Source organism: Ptychodera flava, chromosome 14 (assembly GCF_041260155.1).
Source record: "Ptychodera flava strain L36383 chromosome 14, AS_Pfla_20210202, whole genome shotgun sequence".
In the NCBI taxonomy this organism is placed as follows: domain Eukaryota; kingdom Metazoa; phylum Hemichordata; class Enteropneusta; family Ptychoderidae; genus Ptychodera; species Ptychodera flava.
The window spans coordinates 38,072,985-38,085,215 of record NC_091941.1 but is presented as its reverse complement, the minus strand read 5'-3'; the positions used below and the strand labels follow the sequence as shown (position 1 = coordinate 38,085,215).

The 12,231-nt window shown below is 37.9% G+C and overlaps 1 protein-coding gene across 2 annotated transcripts in view; it reads left to right on the top strand.

Annotated features, from left to right (window-relative positions):
- LOC139150385 (papilin-like) overlaps positions 1 to 12,231 on the top strand; it is a 70,302-nt gene that overhangs the window by 34,626 nt on the left and 23,445 nt on the right. Inside the window, exons 21-26 of one of the 2 annotated variants that reach the window (XM_070722724.1) lie at positions 575 to 766; positions 1,296 to 1,502; positions 2,226 to 2,441; positions 3,492 to 3,659; positions 4,129 to 4,332; positions 4,691 to 4,906. In XM_070722724.1, coding sequence (XP_070578825.1) covers positions 575 to 766; positions 1,296 to 1,502; positions 2,226 to 2,441; positions 3,492 to 3,659; positions 4,129 to 4,332; positions 4,691 to 4,906 — 1,203 coding nt within the window. The remainder of the gene's footprint in view (positions 1 to 574; positions 767 to 1,295; positions 1,503 to 2,225; positions 2,442 to 3,491; positions 3,660 to 4,128; positions 4,333 to 4,690; positions 4,907 to 12,231) is intronic. The other variant, XM_070722725.1, reaches the window with a different exon arrangement.

Sequence of the window (12,231 nt, the reverse complement as noted above, 5' to 3'; positions counted from 1 at the left end):
AGTATCTACTTAAGTTGCGAACTTTGTCTGAAAAATTTGACCATTAAAGTTGTCTTAAAAATTTGACCTCTAAGGTTGTCGGCACCCATGAAACTGAATGATTTGAAATTTGTTCAAACTTCCGTGTATGAAAAGTTAAAGCATGCCTTCATCTCCAAGAATAAAAATCTGGTGTCACTGTGCTAATTTTGGCATTAGAGAAAAAAAATTACTGAAATTAAAAATTTAAAAGGGCTGTTTACCTATGTAAAATCTATTGGCAAAAGTCAAAATGTTGAATTTTCACAAAAACAGATAATTTTAACTTCATGTATTTTACAGATGTCAAAATGAGTCCATTTAAGCAGCAGACAAGATCATTTTGTAAAAAATTGAATTTAAACAAAAAATATCCCTGTGATATATTCTACTTTGGTAGAGAGATATCCTAATAATAGAGTTGTGACTGTAAAAACAGGTTTCATCATATTCATTGTGTTAATGTCTGAATATTCGTCTCTTGACAACATTACCAGTTAAATATGAAAGTTTCTGTCGATTACAAAAATCTCTTTTTGTCTCACTGAATGAGAAGATCGCTGCAGTTTGCCTCAAGAGGTGGGTCCATGCAGGGCCTGGATTCCAAAGTGGTACTTTGATCCAGCCAAAGGAAGTTGTACAGGATTTTACTATGGTGGCTGTGGTGGCAATGCCAATAGATTTAGCACTCAGGAAGAGTGTATAGCCACTTGTAAAGACAACAATGGCAGAAATCCCAATGTACAAGGTTAGGCATAGCTGCAACAGCTAGCAACATAGAGATTTGACAATCACACATTTGAAACAGACTCAGCTTACATGTTTCCATGTTCATACATACCTGCTTGCTAAATTTATGTTTTGCTTATGTTCTTTGCTGTTTCATATTTTACTGCTTGCATGGCTTGTAGAAGTTAAGTGCATAATCTACCTCTGTGTTTGTATTGGAATTTGTACTAAAGGTGCTCATAAGTTCATATGCACCCAGACTTTTCCGAAGTTTTCTAATATGTTGCAAACTCTTTTATAAGATAACCAAACTTATTGTTCCATGAAAGTATAACGTGAAGATCTCTCTCAAATGGTGATGAAGATAGCTGACTTAATCAAAAAGAACTTTGAAAAAAAACAACTTTGAAATCCTAAGTTTAGCTTACTTTCTGAAATGCTAGAATTCAACGGTATCATGTTTGAGCTATAGACAAGAGTGGAATACTGGAAAAATATTATTACTCGGCTAATTTCCTGTTGGTTTTTCAATGGTTATCAAAATCCAGGCAGTGACTGTGAACAGAAAAGACAGCAATATTTGGATGAATCTCATGGCTTGACTGGTCGATATATTCCAAAGTGTAAGCCAGATGGTTCCTATGAAGTAATGCAGTGCCATAAAAGTTCTGGATACTGTTGGTGTGTTGATGAAAATGGTATAGAAATTGACAATACAAGAAAACCACCTGGCACAACAAGACCAAACTGTGAAGGTGAAGACAATGTTTACTATTCTGTCTTCATAAAAATACCAGCATGAACATGTGTTGAAAATTGAGTATGGTACAGCAGGGGTGCATCAGAAAGGTTGTTTATTACCATTGTCCATCGTCCATTAATTTTGCACTTCCGTCTCTGAAGCCCCTTGTCAGGAACTTTCATATTTGGCTCCAAGATAATTTGATTTAACAGAATTGTAGCTACCAATGTAGACCCTAGTTAATAGAATGTATTGGTATGGGATCCATCCAACATCTAGCCATGCACTATGCCACTTGTTCAATAATGTTCTTATTCTGTCTTTGAATGCATTATGTAGTCATGTCAGTACAGCACATTTTCAAATAACTGTTAAATTTCAATGTGCATTTCTTCCCCACTGACCATCAATTTTATGTGTCATCATGATATGAATTAAAGGTATAAAGTCACCTGTAATCTAAATATGCCCATATATGGTCATATGCCCATATATGGTTCCTTGGTATTCAAAATGCCCATGTGAGGGCGCTGTTTTTAAAAAGCAGCCACCTGATTATAATCTGTGATTGCTTAGATTTTGTCTTTCCATGGTAACTGTGGCAAAATTGGAACAGGTGACAGTATACCTTTAAGTAATTAAGTATTTTGAAATGTGTGTCAATACTAGGAATGACAAGACAATGCACATCAGAACACTCGCACTCACATGGATGGTATGTTTCATTCAATTTTAGGACACAAAGAAGACACTCCATGTCATATTCTGTATGACAGTGCTGTAGGAGAAGCGGATTATGTTGTTGGTCAGTACATTCCACAGTGTACTGAAGAGGGAGAATATGAACCACTGCAGTGTCATCCAAGTAATGGCTTCTGTTGGTGCGTTGATGTACGGGGCAACACTCTGGAGGGAACCAAGTTAGCTCCTCCTGAGAGACCAAATTGTCCAGGTATGCAGTTGAAATGTCTCCTATGAGAGTAACAATGAAATGGTCTGTTGTATTTGTGACAATCTTACTTTCTCAGTCCTTGAAAATCTCAGCAGCATGCAGTCATTACACCTTACCAGTTGCAGTGTTAGTATAGCTATGTACACTTCCTGTACAAATTCTACAGAAAATTACAGCTTTTTGCCATTTGGCCAGCAAAGACATTGTAAAATTTTATATATGTAAAAGTGTGACAAGTTATACTTTGAATTTGAACAACTCGCATTGACTTCCAGTTTGACAGAAACTGGCTTCTGCCATGGAAACATCTTTCAAGCAGGGCTAGGGCTCACAGACACCGTATATCAGTTGTGGTTAATGCAGCACAGTACATTTGAACATTGCTCAAACTAGCTGTTTTGAAAACCATTGGGGAAAAAGCATGACATGTTCTAACTTATATATTTCAAAAGTAATAATTGTTTGAAGGTTGACAAAAGGATATACATAAACTATGATTTTCTCAGACTTGTCTCACTTAAAGGGACAAAGTCGGCCATTTTCATGAATTTTGTTTGATACAAGATACTACTTATATTGTTTGACATGTTGAAAGATACTGAATGAATGGGTGACCATGCATATATTTGACCCCAGTTTTAGACATGATCAATGAAACCATCGGTAAGGTGAATTGATGGTCATGACCGTTAATTCATTTTTGTAATGGTTTCATTTAATTTGTCTAGAACCGGGGTCGAATATACATGTATGCATGGTCACCCATTCATTCAGTATCTTTCAACATGTTAAACAATATAAGTAGTATCTCATATCAAACAAAATTCATGAAAAATGGCCGACTTTGTCCCTTAAAACATATAAAAACAGGTTGATGATTATCACTTACTCATTCAGAATAGTTATATTGTATGTTAAAACTGTGTGTGTATCAGTGATCTCTTGAATGCCTTGATTTTATGCTGAATAGGAATGATTTTACCTGAAAAGAGTACACACACGTAAAATCTACAAATAGATTGTTACTGCGTTCCTTTTTTGTCGTGGCAGACATGTGCAGCCTTCCTGCAGAATCAGGCCCTTGCTATGCCTATTTTGAGAAATGGTTCTACAACACTGAAACCAGACAGTGTGAGGAGTTTGTCTATGGAGGATGTCAGGGAAATAGCAATAGATTTAACAGCCAGGAGACATGTCTTGCAAGATGTGGCTCTCCCGGTAAGATGCATAATATCATATTGTTGAATAGTATCGTGTTGTTGAATAAATACAAAAATCAAAGGAATTTAGTACATGTATGCACATGTATAACAGCAGACGGTAAATTGAAGACTTGTTGAAATACTTTCAAAGATCTAGAGATGAATGACTCATGTATCATGAGAATATAAGCTTGCTTACAATTTTGATATTGCATAAAATCCCATTTTAATTCTGCAGATACCATTCTTCCAAATTAGCAACGTTCCATATAAGGATGTACATATTTTTCTGTCAAGAACCAGTAGTATATTTGTGCTTATGTGTGTGTGTGTGTGTGTGTGTGTATGTGTAGAGAGAGAGAGAGAGAGAGAGAGAGAGAGAGAGAGAGAGAGAGAGAGAGTTGTGTGTGTTTGTGTGTGGTTGTATTTTTACCTCCCAATTAAGCAGCTTGAACTTTCCTTTTCACGTCATACCCCCCTGCCAGACATTCCTGACACAAAATGTAGACAAGATAGACAGCAAGCCTTGGCATCTCGTAATCCCTATGTACCAGAATGTACAGAGGAAGGAGAGTTTGAACCATTGCAGTGTAATGAGAGGATAGGATACTGCTGGTGTGTCAATGAGAAAGGTGCAGAAATCATTGGTTCCAGGAGAGGACCAGGAGAAGATGATCCAATATGCCAAGGTTAATATATCTGTGTATTGTTTTGACAGTGTCCAGTGGTTTAAGCAATGTCAGTATAAGATAGCTTCATAAATGTATGCATCTTATATATATTATGTGTTGTTCTCTCTACAGATATGTATTCCAAGTGATTTATGATAGACCTTTGTCACTGACCCAGTTGGAGTTTTCACTAGTGCACTTCAATATGCATTGACAGAAATATGGGGAGAGGAAAACTACTGGTAATCTGCTATAGACTTGGAAACAAGACCAGTTTAGCAAAGCAATTTAGGTGTGATTTTAGTCCTAGAAATTCACTGTAATCGCATTAATTTATTGTCAGATTAACAAATAAGAGATTTTATTTCTGTAACAGAAAATGAACCAGAAGTTCCACTGTGTAGAAGACGTCATTCAGAAGCCCTCAACAATGCTGAGGATGGTGGATATATTCCCAGTTGTGATGTAAATGGTGAGTTTGAACCTATGCAATGCCAAAGAAGTAGTGGTCGTTGTTGGTGTGTAGATAAGGAGGGACGAGAGATACCTGGAACTCAGAGAGCTCCCGGTCAACCAAGACCAGTTTGTGAAGGTAACTATTACATTGGTAGATATTCTCATAAATAACAGCACTCTGATATTGTTCCTGCTGCATAGTAAAAGTTGATAGACTGGAAAGAAAGTTATAATTCTTCCATTTGAATTCATTGTATAATTTCTATATTGTTACACCAAGCCATATATTTCCCATCTAAAGATTGAAAATTTAAGTTTGCCAGACTTAACATTATGTAGAATACCTAGGGCTTTATAAGTTAGTACATTTTTTCAGTTCAAAACTACCACCACCAAATTAAAATCTTTCTAGCCCCTTTGAATTTACACTCTTTTCTGCAAAGCTGTGAAAAACGTGGCAGAAATATTGATGACTCTAATGGGGTAAGCCAAGGTCCTGTTACTGTGAGTGAGCAAACATTATCTTAAGTTGTTGGACAGCAGTGTTTCAGTCTTTTCAGGCCATTACAGGCTCAGATTGACAGCCCAATGCTTTTCAACTCTGTTTTTCAATCATCTTGTTCGTCTAATGTATTGATGCACAGTTGCATCTGTAAACATCTGTAGTCCAAATATAGGTTTCTGAATCACAGGGACTTGTCATTATTTGTGAAATATGGTTTCTAGATACAAGGGTTTGTCACTTCTTTTAGCTACTATAGACTACAGTCTATAGAAGCTATTGGGATGGGTATCCGTCCGGCGTCTAATGTCAGTCTGTATGTATGTATGTCCGTTTGTGAGGGTGTCTGTCCACTCAAATATCTTGAGAACCACAGTACTTGCTGATGTGATATTTGTTGTGTAGATGAAAAATATGATCATGAGAAACTATTTTTTTGTTTTTTGATATTGTTGAAATATGCAAATTAGCTCAAAAAAGGCGTTTTTTGTAAAAAATCTTCTTCTTCATAACTGCTGGTCAGACAGCCTGATATTTGGTATACAGGTCTCTAGGGATGACCTAATTAAGATTTGTTCACATTGTGATGAAATATGCAAATTTGTATTTTTAAGGAATTTTTTGGTCATTTTTGGTCAAAAAGTTATTTCATCAAAACCGCTTGTCTGACAGCTTTGACATTTGGTATACAGGTCCCAAGGGATGACCTAACTTAGATTTCGTACATTGTTGTGAGATATGCAAATTTGTATATTTAAGGAATTTTTTGTTATTTTTGGTCAAAAAGTTATTTCATCAAAACCGCTTGTTTGACAGCATTGATATTCGGTATACAGGTTTTTTAGTGATGAACTGAAATTCAAGCATCAAAATTATGATAAAATCTGCAATTTTGTAATTTTGGGGCAATTTTTGCCATTTTTGATCAAAAAATTTGTCTCTCAAAAACTGCTCATCTGATAGCTTTGATATTTGATACACAGGTTTGTAGGGGTTATCTTATTTACAATGCATCAAAATAATGATGAAATCTGCAATTTTGTATTTTTTGGGCAATTTTTGCCATTTTTAGGGACTGGTCAGTTTCTTCAGCCTGGGGGGGGGGGGGGGGGGCGGTGGATTCATGGGGGGGTCACCCTGTTTTTGACTTTGGTGATAGGGGGGGTCACCATGTTTTTGAAATGCCCAATAGGGGGGGGGTCAGTGTGTTTTTAGTCCCCACGGACACCGTCCGGGGGGACTTATAGGTTTGGTCATGTCCGTGCGTCCGTCCGTGCGTCCGTGTGTGCGTGCGTGCGTGCGTGCGTGCGTCTGTGCGTCCGTCCGTTCACGCAGATATCTCATAGACGCCTGGAGTGATTTTGTTCAAACTTGGTTCAAGGATAGTACCCTACCTCATACAGATGCACGTCGATTTGTTTCACAATGCGATCAAATTTGGCCATGTTAGAGGACTTTTTAGTTTTCACCTCCATAGACCCCCATGTATAAGGCAGTCCATAGACTCCCATGTATAAGCACAGGCGACCCATAAAGTATTACTGAGATTTTCACACTAGTTTTCACCTCCATAGACCCCCATGTATAAGGCAGTCCATAGATTCCCATGTATAAGCACAGGCGACCCATAAAGTATTACTGAGATTTTCACACTGTTTTCTCTATCATTTTCTCTCCTTTCTTCATGCTCTTACTGATCGAAGTAAATAAAATAAATGGTTTATTAGTCCCCACGGACACCGTCTGGGGGGACTTATAGGTTTGGTCATGTCCGTCCGTCCGTCCGTCCGTCCGTTCACGCAGATACCTCAGAGACGCCTTTAGCGATTTCGTTCAAACTTGGTACAAGGATAGTACCATACCTCATACAGATGCACGTCGATTTGTTTCACAATGCGATCAAATTTGGCCGTGGTAGAGGACTTTTTAGTTTTCACCTCCATAGACTCCCATGTATAAGGCAGACCATAGACTCCCATGTATAAGGCAGACCATAGACTCCTATGTATAAGGCAGTCCATAGACTCCCATGTATAAGGCAGACCATAGACTCCCATGTATAAGGAAGTCCATAGACTCCCATGTATAAGGCAGTCCATAGACTCCCATCTATAAGGCAGTACATAGGCTCCCATGTATAAGGCCAAGATAAATAAAAATTTAGTTTCTCATCGTATTCATATTGCAAAAAGGATGCAGTGACACAGTTTTTAGTCCCCACAGATACAGTCCAGTGGGCTCATAGATTGGGTCATGTCAGTCCGTGAGTCCATCCGTTCACGCAGATATCTCAGACACTTTGACAAAATGTCATGTGACCTTAGTGACCTTTGACCTCGAATATACATATTTGTCCATAACTCAGTAACCACAAGTGGTAAACCTTTCATATATGGTATGATGGGACACCCTATGACGCCACATATTGTACCTCATTAATTATGTGCATATCTAATTTTGAGCGAGCCAATAGAGCTAGAGGTCTGATTTTTGGTATATATGGATAACTTAGCAATACAATTTTTTTGACAAAATGTCACGTGACCTTGGTGACCTTTAACCTCAAATATACATATTTGTCCATAACTCAGTAATCACTAATGCTACACCCTTCATATTTGGTGTGATGGGGACACCTTATGACACCACATATTGTACCTCATTAATTATGTGCATATCTAATTTTGAGCGAGCCAATAGAGCCAGAGGTCTGATTTTTGGTATGTAGGGATAACTTAGCAATACAATTTTTTTGACAAAATGTCAAGTGATCTCAATGACCTTTGACCTCAAATATACATATTTGTGCATAACTCAGTAACCACAAGTGCTACACTCTTCATATTTGGTATGATGGGACACCTTATGACGCCACATATTGTACCTCGTTAATTATGTGCATATGTAATTTTGAGCGAGCCAAAAGAGCTAGAGGTCTGATTTTTGGTATGTAGGGATAACTTAGCAATACAATTATTTTGAAAAATGTAATGTGACCTCAATGACCTTTGACCTCAAATATACATATTTGTCCAAAACTCAGTAACCACAAATGCTACACCCTTCATATTTGGTATGATGGGACAACTTATGACGCCACATATTGTACCTCATTAATTATGCACATATCTAATTTTGAGTGAGCGAATAGAGCTAGAGGTCTGATTTTTGGTATATAGGCATAACTTAGCAATACAATTTTTTTCGACAAAATGTCACGTGACCTTGGTGACCTTTGACCTCAAATATACATATTTGTCCATAACTCAGTAACCACAAGTGCTACACCCTTCATATATGGTATGATGGGACACCTTATGACGCCACATATTGTTCCTCATTAATTATGTGCATATCTAATTTTTGAGCGAGCCAATAGAGCTAGAGGTCTGATTTTTGGTATGTAGGGATAACTTAGCAATACAATTTTTTTGACAAAATGTCACGTGACCTCGGTGACCTTTGACCCCAAATATACATATTTGTCCATAACTCAGGAACCACAAGTGCTACACCCTTCACATTTGGTATGATGGGACACCTTATGACGCCACATATTGTACCTGATTCATTATGTGCATATCTAATTTTGAACAAGCCAATAGAGGTAAATGTATGATTTTAGTATATAGGGATAGACTATAGGATAGAAATTTTTTGACAAAATGTCATGTGACCTCGATAACCTTTTACCTAAAATACACGATTATGTCAATAAATAAGTAACCACAAGTGCTATGTCCTTTATATTTAGTAGGATGGGAGACCTTATGACAACACATGCTTTACCTCGTTAATATGCCCATATATAATTGTGGGCAAGCCAATAGAGCTAGAGGTCTGAATTTTGGCATATATGGATTAATTAGCAATACAATGTTTTTTTTCAAAATGTCACGTGACCTTGATGACCTTAGACCTTGAATATGTATATATGCATAACTCAGTAATCACAAGTTCTTTACGCTTCAATTTTGATAGGATAATAGACCTTAAGATGTCACATCTTGTACCTCATTTATTATGCACATATGTATTTCTTGGCTGGCCAATACAGCTAGAGGTTTGATCTTTTTTCCCGATTTAGAACCAGAACTTAGACATGCCTCTTGTTTCAAATTGGGAACAATGACATAGACCTATGCGTCCATAGATCTGAACATATACACTTTAGTGATACTTCTTAATGACCTCATTTCCCTGCCCCCTCAAGACTAATACTCCTATTACAAGTGGGGACTATGTCATTGTCAAAGACTTGTTGAATTTTGACACAGGCTCATCATTGCCTAAAATGCTAGTGTCAGCCACAAAATTCATCATTCAGTTGTATTTTTTGGCGCGCCCTTCGGGCGCGTAACTTTAATAATCAGTCATATTTTTCAGCATGCCCAACTTAAACATCAGAGATATCTGTATGTTCAATATTTTTCAGCGTGCTCTTCAAGCTCATTACTTTAATATATCATACATCTTTCAGCATGCCCTTCAGGTGCATGACTTTAATATACAAGGCATATATATCAGAGATATCAGGATGTTTCATATTTTTTGGCGCGCCCTTCGGGCGCCATACTTTCAGAGATATCTTGATGTTTGCTAAGTGAAAGTGTACCATTATGAAATCTGCATTTCATATGAAAAGGATGACAAATTCCTGATACTTTTCTGTTCTCTCTGTGAGAATTCAGTATGAGAAAGCAACATGCACAAATATTTCACAATATATATTTGATACAGTGACTTATTTTAGAGATAGAAAAATGACAAGATATCTTTCCTTCTCATTGATGCAATTATTTTCCTTTGTTTCATAGGTTTTCTGTAGAAAGATGCTTTTTTATGAAACAAAATAACAGTTAAAAAAGGCAGTTTTTGTCATTATTAGCTGTGCTTTTATGGTTTCAATGTTACACAAGAAAAGGTCCTCTCAGACACTGTACACATCAGATTTGGCTAAAAAAGCTCTCTATGGCTCCTCAGTAGATTTAATTGGATGGTTGGCAAGTCTTAACACCCATCAAAGTTTTTGATTCACTGCTTTTTCCTCTTTGATATTTATGATTGACATCCATTTCTGTACAACAGTTCAGGACATCTGGTTAAGCAGAGAAAGTGTGAAATACATTCACAGCTCATTCAAAATACAGCTCATTCAAAATGTACTGTATTTAAACATTAAGATTGACCTTTGAAATTCCTATCTTACAACTGACATGTGAACAATTTCACTAAAACATAGAATGACTATTTAAAATATAAATATATGTAAAATGTAAAATATATATATATATATATATATATATATATATATATATATATATATATATATATATAATATATATATATATATATATATATATATATATAATTTATGTCCATCTTTTGTTTTACCTTGTCACGCCGGGGGGGGGGGGGGGGGGGGGGGTCACCCTGTTTTAGAAATTTGGAATAGGGGGGTCACCCTGTTTTCAAAATTTGGAATAGGGGGGGTCAGCCACTTTTTGACGTCGGCAAAAAATAATCCACCGGCCCCCCCCCAGGCCGAAGAAACTGACCAGTCCCTTATAGGCATGGCAGTTTTCTATGCTGGCTATTGATGAATGTCTGTGTTTATAGGGGACTCTGTAAGTATGAGCCATACTGAAACAGTCTCCTGCCATAAGAATACACTGTATTGCCAAAGGACCTCTGCTCTCACTTTATCAGGTATTATCATATACCTAGATTCACGTACCCATGTAAACCTATGGGAAAAGGCGCTCTGACAGGTGTGTAATAAGTTGCCGTATCACGGACCGGCACACTTTGTCTAAATATGGACATTCACGCACAGTCCTGAACTACTTTCAGTGTGGTTGCTATGCGCGTTGCTATTTGTACACTTCCCAACGTGTAAACAAATCAGCGCGAGATTCAAAAATTGTCGTCTGCGTTCTTCAGTTCTCAGTGCTGATCAAAACACCATGGCACAAGCTGATGAAATAATGCAGTGGTTGCAGGAAATTCCCGCAGAAAATCTAAACAGTATCTTGTTCGGTGATATCGATGATGGCTCTGAAACGACAAACACCTGCGCATCCGCCATAGGAAACGAAGACATGGATTCCGTGAACAATTTCATAAAATCTCAGTGAAAGGTCAGTACTGTAAGAACGACCGAGAGAGATGTAAACAAAGTACGACGATTTATCGAGACTCGGTATGATGACCATCGTGAGCTGTCTAACATCCCAGCAACTGCCCTGAATGAATACCTAGCGGCGTTTTTCATCAATATGAAGAAAGACAATGGGAGCGACTACGAGCCTGATTCAATCTCGACAGTGAAACACAGCATTGAGAGGTATTTTTCGGAAAAGCGATACGGCGTTTCTCTAAATGATAAGCAATTCGACATAGCTAACGAAGCACTGAAGGCAAAGCGGATGCAACTCAAGAAGCGTGGGATGGGCGGAAAGCCTCAAGCATCTGAGGCAATTTCTCCCAAGGAAGAAAATGCAATGTGGAAGTCTGGCGTTCTTGGAAAGAAGGACGGTGAAACTATCATCTTCCCGCTGTGGTATATCTTTACGAAGAACTTTGGACTCCGCGGTCGTGACGAACATAAAAAACTGACCTTCGGCGATATAAAACTACAGAGAGACAACTCCGGACACTTGTTCCTAGAATTTCGCGAGCGTGACACGAAGACTAGAGACGGAAAGTATATGGATTGTCGCTCCGTCCCCCCTCGCGTGTTTGAAGCTCCCGGAAGTGACCGTGACCCGATTTCGATCTACCGCGAGTTCATCAATCGGAGACCCATTGACGCGTGCAACGATGATAGTCCGTTTTACCTTCAACCTATCCCGTCTCATAAGATCAACTCCTTGCTGTGGTTTTATCCCCGACCGATGGGTAAAAACAAGCTTGGATCTTTCATGCAACGGGCTGCAAAATCTATGTCATTTGCTGGA